The sequence below is a fragment of the Paramisgurnus dabryanus genome, chromosome 7 (assembly GCF_030506205.2).
Source record: "Paramisgurnus dabryanus chromosome 7, PD_genome_1.1, whole genome shotgun sequence".
In the NCBI taxonomy this organism is placed as follows: Eukaryota; Metazoa; Chordata; class Actinopteri; order Cypriniformes; family Cobitidae; genus Paramisgurnus; species Paramisgurnus dabryanus.
The window spans coordinates 6,285,503-6,308,802 of NC_133343.1; the positions used below are offsets into that span (position 1 = coordinate 6,285,503).

Genomic DNA, 23,300 nt, shown 5'->3' on the forward strand with positions numbered 1-23,300 from the left:
TTTTAATCTAGGACTTGTCTAATTCCTGTCCGGGAAACCGCCCCTAAGAAGTCATTTGGCACATTCGGCTTTAACACAACAAGGGAAAATATTCTTCAGAAACATAATTGTTTAGGGTCAAATGATTTAAGAATAATACATTCAAAATTGTATAAAAGAACATGATGTCTCAAATGCATAATACATTAATCGTGTACTGTAATGCAGAGCAATTCAGATGCAAGTCATCAATCTTTAGAAGTTTGAGATTGTGTTACCTGATTTTTGGCAGTACTATATTGCTCTGAAAAATGATAGACGTGATCTGGTCCATCGGGTCATATTGCAGTCCAGTCACTATATCATCAAGAAATAAGAGATGCAGACAGCAGCCCATGCAGCAAAACATTTTGTTCCCAACAACAACATAACGTACTGTAGTGTAAACTCTTCTACTTTAAAGATTTATGCAAGTATATTTGTCTACTTTTTAAATAAGCATCCATATACAATACACAGGAGTTTGATCATTAAGATCTATCTACAGCTTGTTTATTTCATGCAGTATATAATTTGTATATACATATCCAGATTATGATTTTAAAGGTAAAGGTCATTGTCCGGTTTCTATACTGTAAAAATGCAGCTTGAACCAGATACCCACAGCTATGGATCTGCAAAACGGACCACACAATAACCATTAACTGCCATAGTATTTGTTTTTTCTACTATGGAAGACAATAGGTACCATCAACCATTATTTATCGACATATCTTTTTTGTGTTCAACAGAATTAAGAAACTCCATACAGATTTAAAACAACATGATGGTGAGAAAATGAAGACAGCATTTTCATTTTTAGGAGATTTATCATTGGTCTTGTAGGGGCTGTAATATGTGTTCTCTTTAAAAAATATATATATACAAAAAAAGCCCATAAGAAAAAATTATGTTTTACAAAACAAGCTCTTCATTATATATTATTGTTCCATTATAGAAATCTATTAATGAGATTTTCATTTTTCATTTTCTCTAACTAATTCACATTATTCCAGTTTGAGTTTTGTGTAGCCTGCGAAAGCTGATAAAAGTATTCATTAAAGTTTCATTTGGATCTTTCATTATCTCTCCAGAAATCAGCTATTAAAGCACACGCAAATTAAATCCTAAATGCCTTAAGCACATTGTGAGGCAGGTAGGAATACAAACAGTGGCGTGTCCACTATGAGTTTATTGGTCCCTCACATTTTTTCAGGGCTCTGACTATAAACAAAGCTACGATTCGTGAGAAACTTTTCTCAGCCGCCAAACCTTGAGGCTTATAAATTAAAGATTAGAGGCCTTGTTTCAATCGAGGAGGTTTGGAAATCTTTAGTGTAACCCAATATTGTTATGTTCAGATTGAACCTTTCTTCCAGACCTCACAGACTTTAATTCTCTGGTGTACATTTAACACACAGTCTTTACATCATTAAAAGAAAAAGCAAATCACCAGAAATAAACTGACCAGGTATTGTCAGACAGCAACTGTATTTAGACTTCTTTAGAAGAAATTGAAGTGTGTTCACAGGTTAGATAATTTAATTTACACTGGAGATGCACAGGTACAACACCGATTTTTTCACCGATACCAATTATACAGACCGATATCTGCCGATATTGATAGTTTGGTGGTTGTATTAACTTGCATTAACTAAATTCTGAGAATTCAATGTTCTGAATGTTATTCATTCATGTAATGACCATTAATATTGAACATTACACTGGTGATATTTGTTTGACATTTTTTATAGCTCAAATTCATTGCACTTTCCTGTTCTCTTTTGATTGACAGGTTATATCGGCTGTTTCTAAACTATCGTCCGATAGCATGAAAATTTACTTTTATCGACCGATACCAGTTATTGGCTGATATATCGGCGCATCTCTAATTTATGCTTCTTATAGGTTTTCATCACAGCAAAGAACAATTTTTTAAATAAAGGTTCCTAAAATGGTCTTCAAAAGAACATTCATCAGCCACAAAACATTTCAGTTAGAGAAAACTTAAGGTTAGAAAGTATTGGTTAATTTAACAAACTTTCTCTGAAAGGTACTTTGGGGAACAAAAAATGGTTCTTCTAATTCACAGATTAAAAACACAGTAAATCCTTTAAATAAAAGCATCTGACAAACGCTTAAATGTAACCTGCAGAAATAGGAGAGATGTTTTTATCCAGTAATATGGTGTTAGCAGACTTCAATGGTGAAACGCAGCCAAGAAAAAGTGAAATGAGAGAGTAGCTCTGGGAATATCAGAAGCTTGTTTGGTCTCCAAAAGCAAGCGGTGACGAATGGTTTATGTTGAGGATTCATAACTATCATCAGTAGCACAGTGTTTCTAAAAAGTATATTAAGAATATTGTCAGGAACAGGAGACGAATCCAGGCGCAGACAGTTTAACAGAAACTTATTAAAACAAAAACAAGAAAACAAAACCCACGAGGAGGCAAAACACACTAGGCAAACAAAACAATAAACAAACTTGACTTAACACTTGACTTTACAAAAGAAGGGAAAGTGTATGGCGATAATTTCTTAATAAAACTCATGTACACCATCTTTAACTTTTATGAAAGGTAAATAACACAGATTTTACTGACCTTATAACTTGATTAGTGCTGAACTTACTGACTGAATACAATTTTACTGCTATAGACTAGTAGAGATGCACAGAACCCTCTTATAATAAATTATCCACCTGACACCCAGGCACGCAAACTTTTGATTTCCTCTCATTTATATAATAATAATAATAATAATAATATAGATCATGTATAATAATATATAATAGAGAAAATATTATATAAAATTTAATAATGTAAATTTTATATTTATACGTTTATATAATTTGATATTATTGCATATGAGTGGTTTTAGGTTTGCATATATTTAGAAGAAATTTTGATTCAAAAGTTTTTGTTGAATCACAATTTGTTCATATAACTATCCGTACGCACATGCTTAATCAATGAGACCCATTGTGTCTGTTGCACACATAAAGCATGTCAGATAAGTAAATTATTACATCCCAGATACAAACGCGTTTATATTTCAAATAATTTAAATCCTTAACGCATACACACACAGCGTTTGTGCCATAAAGGCAGTTTGCCGCGTCAAAAAGCGCCAAAAACAAGTCAAACACATTTTACTTCAAACTGCTTTGCCCAACAGGGGTTACATACTTTATATATCACAATGTACAAGCCAGAAATTAAGCTCAGTTTTTGCACAGGGCTACTAAAGGGTTAATGGTGCCACATGGTGATCAATAAAAAAAAAATTACAAATTTTACTTCTTTGCAAAAGGAAAAAATACCAACAATCAAGAATGATTGTATGATTTCATGGCTTTGCAAATTAAAAACTGCCGTTATAATGGAAGTCATTGGGACAACGCGGATGCGAACAGTGAGGGAGAACATTTTCAAATCTGATGCTGCAAAAAAACTAAAAATGCATCAAAGCCAAAGTTTTTACTGATCTTTGACATGCCCAAGATTGTAAAAAAGGGAGAAAAAAGATTGTAAAAAAGGTAAAAAAAAATCCAGTCCACAATCACTTTTTGAAAATCTGTCATTGGGCTCTATCTTACACCCGCGACGCAATGCAGCGCATTGCGCGACACAAGTGTCTTTTGCTAGTTTCCACCCTGCGCAATGATCATTTTCACGTTAAGCACCACGTTGTTTAAAGAGCAAATACATTTGCGCCCCCTTTTGCGCCCATGATGGGCGTTCTGGTCTGAAAACGAGGTGTGTTCAGGCGCATTGTTGGCACGTTGCTATTTTGAGGCAACTAAAATAGACTACGCCATTGACCAACAAAAACCTGGTCTAAAGTCTAAAGTCTACACTCTAAAAAACAAACGGTGCTATATAGCACCAAAACAGTTGCTTTGGATCGTAACGATAGAAGAACCATTTTTAGTGCCATATAGCACCGGTGAAGCACCAGTGAAGCACCTGTGTAGAACCATATAGTGCTATGTAGAACCATATGTGGTGCTATAGTGGTGCTATATGGCCCCTATACAGTATGGTTCTACACTGGTGCTTCACTGGTGCTTCACTGGTGCTTCACCGGTGCTATATGGCACTAAAATGGTTCTTCTATCGTTACGATCCAAAGCAACTGTTTTGGTGCTATATAGCACCATTTGTTTTTTTAGAGTGTATGGCGCAATATGTTTTTTTGTAATTTAAAGAGCGGATTAGTAATATGCGCCTATAAACGGGACGACAACACGGGTTTGCTTATCACATACATGAATGCGCAGCAGCACAAAAACGCTTTTAAATATGAAAGATTAAAGGATTGAATGTAAAAGATTATTATTGAGTCTCTCGGACATAAAGGAGGACTAATTATGAGACGTAAGAAGGCACAAAGAGCTGCTTCACCTGTAGCCTGGTAAGTAAATAAATGCTTTGCTTTAAACAAATGCATCTGTTTTTAAATGTTTTTTTTTAAATGCTACCTCACGGATTTATTGTATATGATGACTCTGTACCTGTGGATATGATGAGATGAGAAACATTTTTAAGTAATGGTTAAAAAAACTCATGATGCTGTCTTAGTGCTGAAACAGCACTTTGCACGATTGTAAATTCTTTAATGCCTGTTTTAAAGGTTTAAAAAAAAAAATAACAATTTCAATACAAGTGAAAAACAACACAATTATTTAACATTAATCTAAAACTGGGGATCTTCTTCCTCCGCTTAGTTTTTCAATTTACAAAGTCTGTCATCTAAATAGGGAATAGACATAGCACCAGCGCAACTGGCTTTTAAAGGGGATGAGAGCTGAGACTCTCATTGGTTTATTGCACGTTACGCCCAAAATACTCCATTACTTATAAAAAAATAGGACCAACCCTTTTCGACCATGTGCTCGGCGCACAAACCATTTTTCCCGTCGTTAAATTAGCAAAAGTGGATTCGGACACGCCCTTTAGACAATGCGCTTAGATCGTTAAAATATGGCCCATTGTGTGTGTGTGTTTCCCCAAATCGGTGACGTCACTTATGAACCTGGCAATTAAAGCATTAAAATCATGGAATTTTTGTAAACATTTGGTATTTCTGATCAGTACTGAGATTGATTAACAGATTTATGCAAAACTATTTGAAAAAAATATTCATCAATTCATTTTTACAGCAGTTTAATTTAGTGGATGCTTTCATCCACCAACAACACGAAAATTAGCAAATTACCCACGGTGTATTGTTGGGTTTTTGAAAAATGTCAAAGGATTTTCTCCAAAATATGCATCAATATAAGATTTGTCACCAAACATCCATTTGCTAAAACAGAGAAAGTTGTGGCCAAATTTAGAAATAAAAAAAACAGTGGATGAAACGTCCCCAACAACACATAAGGCTTAAATTTATCCAACTTTATATGGAAAAAAGCAAATCATACAAAATGTTTAGCTGAGTTTTCACGGGCAGGTTCACAAATATGCTCTTGTCAAGTTCAGCCATTTAACCTTTTAAATTTTTATAATTTTTAGATTACAGAAATTGATAATAATCAATTATAAGACAAAGCAGAGAATGCCTCAAAACATCAATGAATTCATAAAAAACCTTGAAATCCTTATGATATTTGTGCTGTTGTTTGGCTTCACAACAATGATAATTAATCCCTAAAAGAGATGATGTCATTAAAAACATGGATGTAACGTTAAAGAGAAAAGTTATACTTGAAGTTAAAACAAAATTAAAGGGTATATAATACAATATAACATGATGTTTTATCAACTAGCTGCTTGAGGTATCACCATGGCATGACTTTCCATCTAGACTCTAATTAAGTTATCTAATAAATCAAAATATTAATTTTGTAAGAAAAAAGTCAATTTGTTAGCACAGTAATAGTTTAGTCTAAACTAAAACTAAATTCAAGCCTTCAAATCAGAAGGTTTTTGATATAGTAAGAAACATTTAAAGTTTCGATCGTAGTGCTAATTGTCTTATTTAAAACTTTGGCATAAGACAAAGGAATTTGTTGAAGAAATTCTAATATATTACACAAAATCAACCACAAATAACATGATCATGATGTAAAATTTAGTAGATATTGTAAAGATAAACGATACACGTGTCGTTGAACTGTAATTTAATACAACAATCAATGGCTTGTAAAAATCCTGAAACTACTTTTATTAATGCACACACATGAAAATCTGTAATCCATCTTGTTTGACATTGTAAAACCCCTGTAACAAACGAAATTTCAATGACTAAATGTTCTATACGTTTCATTGTGCTCATAAAACAATAAAACCTTGTTTAAAACTAAACTACTATGCAAACTTTCCAAAAGTATTGTTATAAAACAACAGGTCTGAAATCTTGTAAACCAAGAAAGGTAAGAGCTAAAATGTTATAACACATTATAAAGAGCATACTGCAAATACAAAGAGTAAAGTACATTCAAGACATCACAGTAAATCTCTCTAAAGGTCGAAAAAAGCTGCGGTCATAGTCTTTAAAATTTTATGAAATTTTCAAATAAAAAGGTCCAGGTAATAAAGACATTTTTGCAATAAAGTCAGTGTAGTGTAACTTATGGTAAGAAAGAGCACGCCAGAAAGGTCATCTATACAGCCTGAGGGCCAATAAGAAGTGGTGCTTCTGTACGATTTAAAGAAGGCTCTACAGTGTCCCGCCTTCGACTCGACTGAGGTGATGAGGTTGAATCCTTTTTCAGCTTGAGGATATGTTGCTGTAGATGCATAACCCAGTCCTCCTGTATGGACAGAGGTCCATGAAAAACCTCCTCACAGAACCTATGCCAAAAATATAAATGTATTTTAATAATGTCGATATAAAACAGAGTTCACAACACAATTAGCTTGATATGCTCTTTAATTGTGAATGACACAGGACACCCCGAACACATATTTTGAATTTGCGCTTCTCGGAAGAGAAGTCACCGGCGGCCACTTTTAGCAATAATATTTATGTCTAAATGAAGAGTTTGCTTCCAAAACAAGATAACTCACTTATTACATTTTTTGGCAAAACATGTTTATTACCATGTTTTCATTATGTTTTATTGTGCTACTTAGCTGTATTTTATTAGTTATGAAGGCTTAAATCAAAATGAATGCACAATCAAATAATGAAAATTATGTCATTATCTACTTATCCTCATGTTTTTACACACCTGTATTATATTCTTTATTCTGCGGCACATAAAGGAAGTTATAACTAGGGATGCACCGAATATTCGGCCGCCGAAAATTTTCGGCCGAAAATGGCCCAAAAGAGCATTTTCGGCTTTCTGCCGAAAGACTTTTATCACCAAAACAATACGGCCGAAATGTTGTGATGACGCAAACAGAAACCGCGACCTGCACGTGATTGTCTGCAGCAACATGTATGCGGCGTGGATGTATTTAACAGCAAAAAGGCGCTAAAGTACGCACAGAGGCACATGCGGTTGTGTCCGGTCCAGACGTGATCATCACAGTGAGTACGCTCTTCAAAGATCAGAACTCTTGATGTGTAAACTTTAGACAGAGTCGCGCAAATGTGTCTCATACTGTATAGTCCATTAACTCTTCCCCCAGCCATTGACGAGATATCTTGTCAATTAAGAGAAAACGCTTCCCCGCCAATGACGAGATTTTCCATCTTTCCGTAATACCGCTATTATCCACCAGGTGGCGCCCTTCCGCAACTTTTTAAACCCGGAAGTATTGCCCTATGGCAAGCGGCTGCATGTCCGTGTCTGTTTTAAAGATCGCTCTGAATGGGATCTCAATGAAAAGTCCGTCACAAAAATGGAATTATCTCTGCTTTTTGCTCAAAATGTGGTGTTTTTGCAGAAACCTACCCATATTCAAAAGCTGATTACAAAAGAACCACTGAAGGTAGGATGAAACGTTTTTTTTTGTTTGTTTGAAAGCAGAGGGTCTGTTCTTTCATTTGGTATATTGTATGTTTATATATTTAAAGAAGAACATTTTCTGGAAGGCATTAAACTTGAAAATCATGAAAAACGCTGGCGCTGGCTGGCAACTTTTAAAGCAACACTATGTAGTTTCGATGTAAAAATGACTTACAGCTCCCCCATGTGGTTGAAAAGCGCAAGAGTGCCTGGTATCAGACACTCTTTTGCAGGCAGGGGGAGGGGCGGGGCTGTGTTTCCTACCCTCCACCGCCACTTTCAGAGTGTGCTTGTAGCAGCTAGGAGGCTGCTCGGGTTGCAGCAACAGTAAAATTTGTCCAGTTAAAAGTTGTTTTATCACTGACATAATTTTGAAGACATTAATTAAAGGTAAAAAAACTACATAGTGTTGCTTTAAAAAAATTTCTGGCGGTGAAAGAGCAATGAAAAACAACGTAACATTTTTATGCTGCGCTGTTTGGGATTCGCCTTCGTTATCTGTGTGCGCGCGCGTTTAAGTGCCCTCAATAGTGCACACACGAGTGAGACGCAAACAAGCGAACGTAAAATCTTTCTGTTATTGACAGGGCACATATAAACAAAATTATCTCCAAAGTATTCTTTTTCTAATAAAAACATTTGTTTATGTCTTAAGTGTATGTATAGATTACAGTCATAAACCAGTCTCTGCTTATTTAAAGAGACAGTAACCTCAATTAACCTACTTAAGTCTAACAAAGAGACAAATAGCTCTAAAAATAATAATATATTTAATTTATACAATAAAGACAGTGTTATGACTCATTTAATTCGATTTCTGTACCTAATGCTAATGTTAGCCCTTATTAATGTGCAGCTTTGTTCTTTTTTATAAATGTTTGTAATAGGGATGCGCCGAAACCACTTTTTTGGAATACGAGTACGAGTACTTGCATTTCAGTACTTGCCGATACCGATACTGAGTACTTAATAAAAAACATGATTCAAATTTACAGGTAACAGCTTTAGTCATATAATTTAACAAAAAAACAAGTGACTAGTTTTCCAGTTTGTTGTAAACTCTGCCTCTTTGGACAACACAAGAGGCATTAACCCCTTACACGCCACTCAAACATAGACATTTCTCAGACCGTGGTATCGATCCCTGGTATCGGGGGACTTTTAACGGGTACGAGTACTTTAAAAAAATGTGGTATCGAGGCCGATACCCGATACCAGTATCGGTATCGATGCATCCCTAGTTTGTAATTTCTTTATTTGTTATTAGATTTTCCCCACCCCCTTTTTGCTGATCTGAAAAATAATCAGATCCGTGCCTCAAAAACTGTAATGTGATCTGAACCGTGAGTTTTGTGATCTGTCACACACCCCTAGTAAAGTAAGTACACAGTGATAGCCATAAATGCAATTGTACTAATAATTGGCATAATAATTTATTTCGGTGTTTCGGTTTTTCGGCCTTGGTTTCCTCATTTTCGGTTTCGGCCAAGAATTTTCATTTCGGCGCATCCCTAGTTATAACCAAACCATTTTTGGGCACCATTGCCTTTCCTAGTAGTATTTAATTTATAAAAACAAGTTGAAATTGGTTAATTTAACTTGTTAAGTTGTCAACTTTTTTTTAACAGTGTATGGAAGTCAATGGTGCTTCTGTTTCCCGCTTCATTACAAATATCTTCCTTTGTGTTCAGCACAACAAAGATCTTTATACAGGTTTGTAACAACATGAGGGTAAGTAACAGTGATGCGTGGGTTGATCCAAAATGTGCGGGTGCCTGCGGTCAAGAGTCATCCAAAAATATTTTAAATGATATTCGGGTCATGGCCGGTCAGGTCGTTTCAAATAAAGGTGCCAATTAACTTTTTTTTTTAATGCGAGCCAGAATGCGGGTCGGGTACAATATATGTTTTTTTTCGGTCCGAGTTGCGGGTGGGTTAGTTGAAAACGTTGGTCTGGTGTGGGTTGTTTATACATTGACCCGCGCATCACTGGTAAGTAAATGGTGACAGAATTTTCATTTTTGTGTTAAGTACCCCTTCAATTGCCTACCGCATGCAAACTGTTACCGTAACAAAAATTAACCATGGTTACTCTTACTGGTCACAACAAAATAACCATGGTTTTGGTAATCAATATGGCAAAATTTATGGTGACTACATGTTTTTATAATAAAACAATGGTTAAATTTTGTAAGGGTAACGTCTTGAGAACTGTTCCAATGGTAGATGTACTCCCCTTTATCACTGAATAAGCATGAAAACATTATTTAAGCTAGCTACGACTAAATCGACTGTTGTTTAAACTGAAGTTTTGTAACCAACTAGTTCACTAATTAAAGAAAAAAAAGAAAAAAAGTTATGATTTTTAACAGTCAAATCCTATAATTCGTGCCACTTAAGGTTATAAATATGTGGTGAGCTTGCCTTGTGTTATTATTAGTATCTGTCATGGTATTGTGTATTTCTATCATCTCTGTAATAAGCTAAGTAGGTTTTTGGATGAGGATGAAACAGAGGGGCGGCCAGTTGAAGCAAATGGGCATAAGAGTTTTCAGCTACTTAACAGACTGCTGACTATGGTTAGGCATGGCTCCAGATGAATTGATTTATAACAGGTTGACATGAATGCTTACAAAAAAATGTATAGATGCATTTCGGCATCGACTGATATTACGAAAATGTACATTAGAGATTTTTCCTGCTCATGATGAACTTTAAAGAGTAACTAAACCCTAAACCAACTTTTTTTAGTTAATGATCTGTAAGAATGGGACTTTATTAGGGCTGTTCATTGATTTTAGTACGTTTTTTGACATTTGAATGTAAAGTGTTTCAATACTACAATATATGGTGTAAAAACGTCTGAGTGCTGCCCTCTTCAGGTTGAACGGTGGCTACTACAGTTTAATTTTCCTATTGGATGGTGGGTCCAAAAAATGACTCGTGACGTAAGCAGGTTCAAGATCACCACGCCCTTGTTACGATCTCACCACACACTTAGTTCATCCTCTCTATCTCCTTGGGATCTGCCCACTTTTATCTTCCACATTTTTCAAATATTGCCAGTGGGTGGAGTCAGGCTCTGACCAGGGGTTTAGTTACGCTTTAATGAGTTTTTCCAAACCATCAACTTTAATGTATTATTTTTAAAATGTTATTAAATGTAATGTTGCAATTATAGTAAATGAAGAGTTTCGTTGCAAAACGAGATAACTCGGATTCCTTGGCAGGACTGGTCTTTCCAAGTCACTTCCTTCAGAGGTTAGGCGAGGCTCCTCTTTAGCATTCGGAGAACACGTAAATGGCTAGCAAGTGCACGTCATTTCACCATTACGTCAGTTAAACGGTGTGCTTTCAGCGCTGCACGCATAGGATTGTGGGTGATTTGAGAGCGTGAAGGATACACATATGCATCCTTTCCTGTATATTACATTCTGCTGTAAGCTTACAAAGACGAACATATACTTTGCTTTGAAATAACAAGCAGTTAAGAATTGTTCACAATAAAACCGTTGGTTAAGTTTCTTGTTCAAGGGCCCAATGGTGAACGATGGGTCATCCCTTGTGGGTTTTTAAACTATAATCTTACAGTTAATAGCCAAGATTCTGCAAAAACACTCCCAGATGGCTACCTCTGGCTTGCGCTCACCTGCATTTGAGAGAGTACATCTTCCCTACCAGCGTTACTAGTCTGGTCTCTGGTGGTCTGGGAACCAAGGATGGAATGTTTCCAGCCCGTGAGGGTTTCGAAGGTTCCGTCTCCTCTGATATCTTCTCCGCGTGGGAAAAATGCTTTGAAGGACGCCGTTCAAACCCTGAGACACAGTTAAAGTCGTCATTCAGGCTGTAAACTGGCCTTGATTTTACACAGACTTACTTATTTAGCTAACATTTTCCTGACTTGACCAAGGTTCGAACTGATGACTAGCTGTGAGGCAATAGTGCCAATCAATTCACTCCAAAAATACAAAAACAAATACTTTAAAAATCTGTGTTTAAGATATGAAGAACAAAGCCATTCCAAGAACAGTTTTGAGGTTGAGTAAAAAAAAGAAAATATATTTTTTATTTTTGGCTGAAATACTTTTTTAATAATAAAGTGCATATCATCTACCTCTAGGCGAACGAACGTTTAGTCCACTGTGGGCCGCAGGGCTCTGGGTCAGGCTGGACAGTGGAGGTTCACCCGATAAGGGACGTTTCCGTTGTGAGAATGAGGAGTGGCTCATTCCTGTTTTAATCTCTCTATCTGCTTCTGGTACCAAAGCTGCTTTGGTAGGTGGAGATACCTGAGGCTGACCTGCTGAGACTCGAGCACATGATGAAGCTTTGGGAGAACCCACACGGACAGACTCCGAATCTGATGAATGATTTGCAGATGGGGGTTTTCTGGGGCCCTACAACAGAAACAGGAATTTAGTCATTTTTACGTCATCTTGTTCCAAACCTTTATGCTTTAGACTATTTCTCTATAGCAAGTTGTATGCGCTACTTGTATGCTTGCTTTTTGTCCTTTCTGGACAAAATTACATTTAACATTGACTCACCTTTTTAACCAATGGCAGATCACCCCTTGAGTAGCGTTTGTGAAGTTCTGCCACCTTTTTTGGTTCGTTTTTCATCCAAGCTGCCAGGGTCTCGATAGGAGAACCGATGACCTTCCAATCCACACCCACGTACCTGAGGTGGGCTCTGGCATGGCTGGCCAGGGCCTTTCGATTTTCAAAATCAAAACCACACAGTTCACATGTGGCATCAGAAAAGCCTGTAAATAAAAGGTACAAGAGTGAAAAACAAAATGTATGACAAAAACTAATCTATAATGTCTGAATGCAGGCTATGTTTTAAAGAGGACTTTTTTAGTATGTCAAATTACCGTATTTTCCGGACTATAAGTCGCACTTTTTTTCATAGTTTGGTTGGTGCTGCGACTTAAAATCAGGTGCGACTTATATGTCAAAATTAATTCATACTGACTAACATGAACCAAAGGAAAACATTACTGTCTACAGCCATGAGAGGGCGCTGTATGTTGCTGCTCCTGTAGCATACCCCTGAAAAAAACTGTTAACTGAAACATTAACTTAAAAACAGACTTAACAAACAAAATGTCCCCCCAAAAATAATAATTTTCGAAATAAATGCGACTTATAGTCCGGTGCGACTTATATATGTTTTTTCCTCTTCATGATGCATTTTTTGACTGATGCGACTTATACTCCGGAGCAACTTATAGTCCGGAAAATACAGTAATCTTTGGTGTCCCCAGAGTACATAATAGGGGTGTCCTCGACTAAGGATTTACATATTCGAATCAGAATTGTCGAATCTTTCCATAGTCGACCGATAGTCGAATCATCTATGTTTGTGTGCATGGGTTGGGAGGGGGCCAGACCAGGTACAAATTGGTAACTTTTATTTTCTTTCACAAGCAGCACACATAAACAACTTTCTGATAAAGTGACCAAAACTGTCTTTCAAGTAATAAACGAAGACAAAACTGACGATGCATTTATATATATATTTTTAAGGTAAAATGTAAGGCAACATTTGTTTAATTATTCCTCATAACACTTTAAAGCCACAATCTACAGAACATCACACAAAAATACATTTTGATAACTAAACCTAAAAAAAATAACAAAGGTGATCCTGCCTTGGAAAGTGTTTTTATTTAATTTGGAGATAGCGCGTCAAAGCAGTCATGACCAAAAAAACCCGACAAATGAGAAATGACAAATAATTTGTGATTGTGACTGTAAATGATAAAAACTAATCTTTATATACAATTCATTAAACGTTAATTTATAACAAGAAAAACACTGAAATTAATGATTTTATAGACACTACGCGTTATTATTTAGCACAGAAATACCTGCTTGCTTGCTTTGACTTTGATCATCTCTGTATTAACTTTAGATACAGAAAGACCGGATGATATTATCATTTTCAGGAATCTCTTTGCTATCATTTGAAAGTGAACACCGACTGACCATAATATTAAAATCACAAGAAAGACAATCGTGTCAGGCAGAAATAGGTTCGGTGTACTAGTTTCCGTTTCGTTACCGAAATAAAAAAAAACCGCCTTACCTCTTTTGTAGTTTAACTTTTGACAAACCACTCTGTTTTAAATACATTTTAAAAACTTATACTCGTCGAAAAAAATCCGTTTTTTAATGTTTAGTTTGATGAACTCCTAAATATGAGACGCAGAGCACCTAGCACGTTCGTCTAAATTACATGCGCAAGCATGGCCAGCACGCAATAGCGCAACATCGATACAACGAAAAGCTATCCAAAATTTACATACTTAAATTAGATCAGAATTTACGTTTATAATAAATAATTTTTTTTAAATAAAATAAGGTCAGAAGTAACAAAGTGCAGAACAAATATGCAAAATGCCTCAAGTGCACGGAAACAAAACACAAGCCAAATAGTTAAATCAGATAACCCAAAGTGATTTATAAATAAAATAAAATATAGAAATTATTAAAAGAACGAAAGGCATAATATAATTTGCCAGCTTTGTCTTTTAAATGTAGAAACAAAGAGGCAAGGCTTTATTAACATAGAGACCTCTTATGGACGTGTAGCCCGGTCACAGGGGTTGTTGGATTTATTAACGCATTTTAAAACTATTTATTGAAAGCTGCTACTTCACATATTATTTGCAGCATTATCATAATATGCAGTATATTAATATATTGTGAGAAAGCTGTTATATATGAAATCAGATAATGTGTGCACCCATATACGGCCAAAATTTAAAGAGTAACTAAACCCTAAACCAAATTTTTTTAGTTAATGATCTGTAAGAATGATGCTTTATTAGTGCCGTTCATTGATTTTAGTAAGTTTTTTGACATTTGGATATAAAGTGTTTCAATACTACAATATATGGTGTAAAAACGTCTGAGTGCTGCCCTCTTCAGGTTGAACGGTGGTTACTGCAGTTGAATTTTCCTATTGGATGTTGGGTCCAAGAAATAACTTGTGACGTAAGCAGGTTCAAGATCACCACGCCCTCGTTACGATCTCACCACACACTTAGTTCGTCCCCTCTATCTCTGTTGGGATCTGCCCACTTTTCTTGCATTTTTCAAATATTGCAGTGGGTGGAGTCAGGCTCTGACCAGGGGTTTAGTTACTCTTTAATGATTCTCATTTCATAACACATCTGCGACGATTTGACTGTGAGATTGGTAGTCGAATCAGGCTTCTCCTATCGATGCATCGAATCTTCGACTATTCGGGGTCCCCCCTAGTACATAATATGCGAAGTTTCAGCTCAAAATATCATATAGATAATTTATTATATGTTCAAAATGCCACTTTGTAGGTGAGCAAAAATATGCTGTTTAGGGTGTATCCTTTAAAATGCAAATGAGCTGAGACTTAAAAAGACTTAAAAACTCCATAGTGTGGATGCCAGGCATATTCATAGCAAAAGTAATGCGTTTTAAAATGAAAATGCACTAATATTAACGTAGCAGCAGTTTTCCAGTTCACTGGAACAGAAATAGAAGCAGAGTAAATAAAATTTTTGGATACAGCTTTCCACATTGTGTGCATTGAAGTTGTCCAGGTATTGCATACAGACAATTTGCATATTTTGCAGAAAGTATAGAATAGATCCTGCATACTATTTTTAACAAACATCAATTAGTATGCAAATCTGGTAGTGTAACGTATCATTAGGATTAAATGTTTTCTGTGTACAAGCAGAGGTGATAATGATGGAGGGCTGATAAGGTCTTGCAAAGCATTGTTTATGGGACTTGTACGTATACGCAGATGTTCAAAGCATTTGCATTGTGATAAAATGCAATGCATCTCCTGGGCTCCATACTACATTCTCCTGTATGCTTGCTTGTGTGAACCTATGTGTACAAATACGTGCAAAAATTTGGGCAGTGCATGTACAGTGCGCAAATACTATTCTGATGACAAAATTTCAGGGGTGCAAGCAAATAAGGTGACTATAAATTGTAAAACATACACCCTCCATTTTCAAAAACTCACCAGATCTAGACAAATCACATGAATGACCTATTTTGGATCCAAAACGTTTGCACCCCTGAAAATTGCGCCGCGCGCACTGTACGCGGACTATATTTCTCTCTTAAAATGAAGAAAAGGTTCTTGGTTCAACGAACCTGGAGTTGTGATTTCTGGGGCAGCTTTGTCTTTCGTGAAGTCCACAGGTGACGGAGTAACCGTGCGGGGTGAGGAGGCTGTTTTTTTCCACTGCACTGCCGCCCCGGTGTAGGATTCCGGTTTGACGTCGGATGCCCGATCGTTGCCCTCCCTCTGCATGAGCTCACGCAGGGCGTCGATGGCCGAGACTTTGTCTGAGAACTTCACGCCCATCTGTCGTAAGTGAGCACGTGCGTGACAGGAGAGGGCTTTACGAGTTTCAAACATCGCACCGCAGTAGTCACAGAACACAAACTGTGAGAGGTCCTGCTTCTCAAGTTTGGGGGCTAGGGAAACCAGAAAAAAATTATCAAAAAATGGTGGTTCACGATAAATATGTTCATAATTAATATTAACTGAAATTACTTAAAAAAAAATAACTAAGCTCAATTTAGGAGAAAATAAGAACGTATGTTACATACGTGTTACAGGGCTTTTAACAGTGGTGGGAGCAGACATCTTCTGAGGTGATAATGGAGATGTGGGTTCACTCTGTGGCTTTGGAGACCGTACGATAGAGATATCGACTTCCAATGGCTCATTCTTTGGTTTGGGAACCACAGTCCTAGAGCCTTTCCTGGCCTTTGGAACTTTGTGACGCACAGGAAGAGACGAAGACTGGGTAATGACTTTAGGGGATGAGGGGAGAAGGGGTACAGTGGGCGGCCCAGAGGGTGACGTAGGCGTAGAAGGCGCGAGGGGCTCCGGGGCTTTAAGCGAACCAGAAGAAGCACCACGCTGTGCCATCACCATGCGCAAGGTTGCCATGGGAGACCCGTGGACAGTCCACTCAGTGATGCCCAGTTGACGCAGGTGACCGCGGGCATGGCTGGCCAGGCTTTGATTCTTCTTAAACTTCTCGTGGCAGAACTCACAGGAGATGCTTTTAGATGTTTCTCCTGGAGAGTGAAACATTGCCCTTTACATTAAGTAGACTGAAAAAAGTAACTTTAGGCAATGTCACATATATTTAGGCATTCAAACAAATCAAGTGATCTCACCTTGAGATGGTGATTTCAAATCAGTTTTTCCACCGAGGATCAAGCTTCCGGCTCTATCAATTTTCAGCTTTTTGGATGGCGGAGGTGTCACACACATTGAAACCAGTTTTTTAGGTGAAAGAGAAGGATTTTTGGGGATGGATGATGAACTGATAGGGGTTGATGTACAGTTCTCAAGAACGGAGCTCTCCTCCTGTTGCTCGGCGCCTAACTTTTCCTGGAATTCCTCAGTCTGAATGATGTTATGGAGAAGCTCTATGGGACCACATTTGGGGTCCAATGCCATGCCGAACTGCCGCAAGTGGGCCCGGGCGTGACTGGAAAGACCTTTGCGGGTTTCGTACCATGCTCCGCACAATTCACACACATGAACGTCATCCCTTGGTGTGGAATTTATCATGGTTGCTGGTAAAATTGCAAAACATATTGAATTTGAGTTTTGGATGCAATAATTGTAAACAAAAAACTAGATTAAAAATGCTTTACGTTTACTCACTTAAATTAAGTGGAGCATCTGTTTCCTGAGGTGCCCAGAGGGGTTTGGGTGAGGCCAATGGGAGAGAGGTAGACGAACCGCCCTCATCATCAAGCCGGGACTTCACCGCCACATTGCCGGACTTGGATTTGGATACTTTTGACCCTGCAGTCACCTTCAAAGAGGCTTTACCAGGCTTCATTGGAGCGAAAGGAAAACGACCAGACTTGGCAGATTTTTTGACAGCGGTGGTTGAAGAGGAAGAAAGAGCATATTTTTTCTTAACAAGGTTGGATATTTTAATCTTTATTTTAGGCCTGTTGTGCTTCTTGAGTTTGGGGAACTGGGCTTTGGGTTTTTTAACAGTGCTGGCCTGATTTTGGGGCTTGGGTAGAGTTCCACCTCTTTCTTTCATTAGCTGGTACAGGAGGTCTATAGGAGCTCCACTGCTATATACCCCAAGCTGCCTGAGATGAGATCGGGCATGACTGGAGAGACCTTTCCTCGTCTCAAAGCTTGTCCCACACACCTCACAAATATGGACACCTACTTCAAGAATGAGAGGAAGAGATAATGATAGTATAATGAAACTTACATGGAGCTGGGCGATTATGTAATTGGAGGTATATTTGCTGTCTGATTTTTTTAGATGGGTTTTTTATTATTTGGACTCACAGTCACAAGATGTTATAGGACATAACACTTTATTTTATTTTCTGTGAAAAGTGTCTTAGCTCAAAATCATGATTTCTAGGGCTGCCTAATAATAAGTCAAGACTATTCATTGCAGAATAAAAGTTTTTGTTTAAATAATTATCATACACAGTACATCAACAAATATTATGTGTATATAAATACAAACACGTGTATCTATAAATTTAAGGAAAAATATATTGATATAATAAATAAATATATATATATATATATATATATATATATATATATATATATATATATATATATATATATATATATATAAATACATATATATATAAATATATATAAAAATATATAAATATATATAAAAATATATAAATATATATAAATATATATGTAAATATAGAAATGTTTATACACATGCAGATATTTCTTAAATATACACATGCATGTGTGTGCATTTATATATACATAATAATTATACATTATTATTACACACAACAATTAATATGTAAACAAAAACTTTTATTCTGCAAACTAGTCACGACTAATTGTTAGGCAGCTCTAATGAAGTTTCAGCTATATAAGACAATTTCACATAAAAACATATTGTTATGGCCTGTAACATCTTGGATGGAATTATAAGTACTTTTATTAATATAATAAAAATATAAACTTTTTAAAAAGCAGAATGTACCTGCAATTATATAATAACCCAGCTGTGTACTTGCTTAAAGAACTTAGTACTTCAAATAAACCAGTCCTGTTAGAAGAGATACTTACAACCGGATTCATCAAAGGGTTTATCTGGGTCAGTCTTCAGACACTCTTTGGAAAAGGTGGCACTACTTTTCTTAGCCATCTCTGGTGTTGGTATCTCCATGGCTAAGATCTCCTTTCAAGCAGAAAGACAGAGAAAATCCCTCTTAATAATACTATGTCTATTTAAAGACAAGCCAATAATAAAAGTTAATAATACTTTTCACATAACAACAACATAACGGATCCATAAACACTTAAAAAAGTAAACGACAAAAATAAAAAAATATTTAATAAACAGATAATAAAACTCATTTCAAAACCCAAATTTGCAATTGATGTCACAAATAAATCGTAATTAATAAAAATGACAATAATAATAATAATTTATATTTAAGATATTTAAAATATACTGTATTAATTCATTAATATGATTTTTTTCCCATTACTATGATATCTTTGGCGGGAACTATGGTTACCATGGTGAATGTTTGGTAAGGAAATGTTTACATCATACTATCAAACTTAAAAGTCAAAACCACCGATCATTTCTCACGCCAGTTAAAAACAAATCAATATCTCAATTCAAATACAATGGACGCGCGTATGCAGCTAGCACAAGCTAACTCAATTGTTTATGAAACGCTGTGATACTACTAAACGGGTTTGTCAGCAGCTGATCATCTGGTTTGTAATGTTGAATGTAAATCAGTACGTTAATCAGAAAATATGAGAAGTAATTGATGTTCAAAATTACCTTAAAGTGGTAAAAATCCCCTTGCAATCCTAGCACTACGGTTTACTGGAGGGAAGGCAGGCACCTTAATCAAACCAGCACAACGGAGCATCGGCATCAGGAGGCAAAATCAATCGATCCCTCAAAAAAGCACGAGACGACGATTGATGTGCTGTACCGACAGCAGTCATGAAGATTGATTTAAAGGAAAAAGATCAGATAAAGAGGTAAAGTGGCTTAACGAATGAAAGTACTAAGTATAACATAAAGACAGTCAGATGTGTTGTGGGCATATCAGGCAAAAGTCATAAAAAATATAGGCTAATATAAATGGAAAATATGAATGAGTGATAATATAGTATGTGTGTCAATGACGTATTAATTTTTGTCATTGGCACATTTTTTCATATTGTGTGTGGTTCTATTCATCTTATATACATAGAACATCAATTAATATTTCAATCAGTGAGTTTGTTTGGGGGCGGGGCTTAAAGTAAACTAAAAAAAATTAACAAGTCTCATTTTTGTTATAAAACAAAAAGCTCTAAAATACTGCCTTCTGAGGCAGCATTCCAAAGCAGGAAGTCATCAAGGTATGTCCTAATCCAATGTTTTAGGCCTACTTAAATTTCTATCTCCTGAGATACATTCTTCTTCTTGTCCCACAATTCTATAGATGGGCGTGTGCAGGAATGTGATTGGTCAAGCCTGGTCTAGTTTGAAAAAATAAAATGGTGACCTAGAAAGCGGCTGTAGCACAAATTTAGTATAAATAAAGTTTTATTTTCACTTTTTACACCTTTGTGATAACGCTTATTATAATAAAAGCGCGTTCTGTTGATATTTCAAACAGAATTCCATTACGCTGCCTATGAAGGCTGTCCGAATGCGTTTCCCAGAGCTGGCTCCATGCCACCGAAGTCATTGCCTCATGAGGCAGCGAGGCAACAAGTCAGCTGCCTAAGCTTTCGGACGCAGCACATGTATGTTTGTCTGTCAGGAGCAGTGTTGGGTAAGTTACTCAAAAAAAGTAATCCACTACAAATTACTAATTACTACTTTTAAATTGTAATTTGATTACATTACTGATTACTACATGCAAAAAGTAATCTAATTACTAATTACTTTACTTTTAAGTTACTTTGACAACATCAAATGTAAAAAACTACAAAGTGAAACTGTCAGAAACAAGGACAGATAAACCCAAACGCAGTGTTAATGTGAAAATGTTTCTTGTAACATTTGAAAACAGTAATGATTACAGTGCATATTTGAATGCTTAAAGCTATTTTTGGTGTGATTTTGCCCCCTCCTAATATTACTGGTCATATAGTGATCCAGAAATATTTGTAGCTTTTATAATAAGTTACAGATGTTTAACATTTCTCATTAAACATTCTGCATTCATTAACATCTATCTATCTATCTATCTATCTATCTATCTATCTATCTATCTATCTATCTATCTATCTATCTATCTATCTATCTATCTATCTATCTATCTATCTATCTATTGTAGCAGTGTTTAAAATGATGTTCTTGGATGTTTATTACAACTCTGTTCTGTAAGGGTTAACGCTGAGTTTCTGTTCTCTTTGCCATGTATTCCCTGAAATGTGATTGGTTAGTGCAACGAGGGGAGGGTTTTTTTGTTTTTGTTTTGGGCTATGATGTTGTGCACGCTCTGGCGCGGGCGCGCGACTGGATGTGCGTGAGCATCGTCCTACGGGTGCTCTGTTAAAATAAAGCCAGCAGTTTAGTTAAACGAGTGTATGTGCATTTCTCTTGAATGCTACACTATCTACATTCATTCGCGGTCGCGGAGACAGAAACTATAGTTTTAACACGTCGTCGCATTCGCGAGGGCTTTTTGGTCAAGTTAAAGAATGTTAATATTCATGTTAGTTCGTTAAATATAACAATTAAAAGTTGTTTTGGTAATTGTTTAAATAAACATATGATTACTTAATGCAGTGCATGCATTGAGCTCATGATAAAATAACATAGTTAAATAATGTTAACAAATAAAACCTTATTGTACATTAGTGATTTAAAAACACACCTGTACGACCGCTTCTAGCAGACCAGATGTCATCGCGCAAAGCCCACTCTGAAATGCCAAGGTTTTGGACATGTGTCTGTATTCCACTTGAAGGATCAACCACCGCTCACATAGCATCCATTTGCTACTGCGGTCAAGCCAGCCGCCACTCCGAAAATGACGGTCAAACTAGCCCCCCGTTTTTTTTCTGTGTGCACATAAATGAGACATTACGGTAAACGCACGAGAGGAATGATTTCAAAATAAAAGTTTCTCACTTAATCTGCTGATATTTCTGTTGAATTATGTGTCTCTTTTAAGTCATTGCTAGGGTATTATGGGTGGTTGCTAGGCTGTTTCTCTTGCATTCTGTGTGGTTGCTAGGGTTCTATAAATGGTTGCTAGGCTGTTTTTGTTGCATTATGTGTCTGTTTTAAGTCATTGCTAGGGTATTATGGGTGGTTGCTAGGCTGTTTCTCTTGCATTCTGTGTGGTTGCTAGGGTTCTATAAATGGTTGCTAGGGTTCTATAAATGGTTGCTAGGCTGTTTTTGTGGCATTATGTGTCTGTTTAAAGTCATTGCTAGGGTATTATGGGTGGTTGCTAGGCTGTTTCTCTTGCATTCTGTGTGGTTGCTAGGGTTCTATAAATGGTTGCTAGGCTGTTTTTGTTGCATTATGTGTCTGTTTTAAGTAATTGCTAGGGTATTATGGGTGGTTGCCAGGCTGTTTCTCTTGCATTCTGTGTGGTTGCTAGGGTTCTATAAATGGTTGCTAGGCTGTTTTTGTTGCATTATGTGTCTGTTTTAAGTAATTGCTAGGGTATTATGGGTGGTTGCTAGGCTGTTACTAGGGTTTTATGCGTGGTTGCTAGGTTGTTAATGTTGCATTCTGGTTGATGCTGTGCTATTGTTAGGGCTTTTTAAGTGGTTGCTAGGGTATAGCTTTGGTTTTCTATGCGATTGCTAGACTGTTGCTAGGGTATTATGGGTGGTTGCTAGGCTGTTTCTATTGCATTCTGTGTGGTTGCTAGGGTTCTATAAGTGGTTGCTAGGCTGTTTCTGTTGCATTATGTGTCTGTTTTAAGTCATTGCCAGGGTATTATGGGTGGTTGCTAGGCAGTTTCTCTTGCATTCTATGTGGTTGCTAGGGTTCTATAAGTGGTTGCTAGGCTGTTTCTGTAGCATTCTGTTTGGTTGCTAGGCTTTTTCTGTTGCATTCTGTGTCTGTTTTAAGTCATTGCTAGGGTATTATGGGTGGTTGCTAGGCGGTCTCTCTTGCAATCTGTGTGGTTGCTAGGCTGTTGCTAGGGTTCTTTAAATTGTTGCTAGGGTATTATGGGTGGTTGCTAGGTTGTTTCTCTTGCATTCTGTGTTGTTGCTAGGCTGTTACTAGGGTTTTATGCGTGGTTGCTAGGTTGTTTTTGTTGCATTCTGGTTGATGCTGTGCTATTGTTAGGGCTTTTTAAGTGGTTGCTAGGGTATAGCTTTGGTTTTCTATATGATT

At 36.6% G+C, this 23,300-nt stretch overlaps 1 protein-coding gene across 2 annotated transcripts; it reads right to left on the minus strand.

The window, feature by feature from the left end:
- Window positions 1-5,092: 5,092 nt before the first annotated feature.
- Window positions 5,093-19,894, minus strand: wiza (WIZ zinc finger a). Of its 2 annotated transcripts, none has more exons than XM_065293701.2 (10): window positions 19,776-19,894; window positions 19,043-19,154; window positions 17,624-18,148; window positions 17,128-17,532; window positions 16,549-17,025; window positions 16,087-16,413; window positions 12,472-12,689; window positions 12,039-12,321; window positions 11,574-11,739; window positions 5,093-6,818 (listed from the first exon to the last, which is right to left on the minus strand). In XM_065293701.2, exons 2-10 carry the CDS (start codon window positions 19,140-19,142, stop codon window positions 6,629-6,631), a joined length of 2,691 nt encoding a protein of 896 aa, XP_065149773.1. In that variant the 5' UTR covers window positions 19,143-19,154; window positions 19,776-19,894; the 3' UTR covers window positions 5,093-6,628. The 2 variants fall into 2 exon arrangements, with proteins under 2 accessions (XP_065149773.1, XP_065149772.1); XM_065293700.2 differs by having other exon boundaries at window positions 5,094-6,818; window positions 17,624-18,151.
- Between the last annotated feature and the right edge of the window lie 3,406 nt (window positions 19,895-23,300).

Coding starts and splice junctions, on each gene's coding strand:
- wiza (XM_065293700.2), bottom strand. CDS start 19,142: ATGGAGATACCAACACCAGAGATGGCTAAGAAAAGTAGTGCCACCTTT. Junction 17,026..17,127: donor TTTGAAATCACCATCTCAAG/GTGAGATCACTT, acceptor TTCACTCTCCAG/GAGAAACATCTAAAAGCATC. Junction 12,322..12,471: donor ATCTGCCATTGGTTAAAAAG/GTGAGTCAATGT, acceptor TTTCTGTTGTAG/GGCCCCAGAAAACCCCCATC.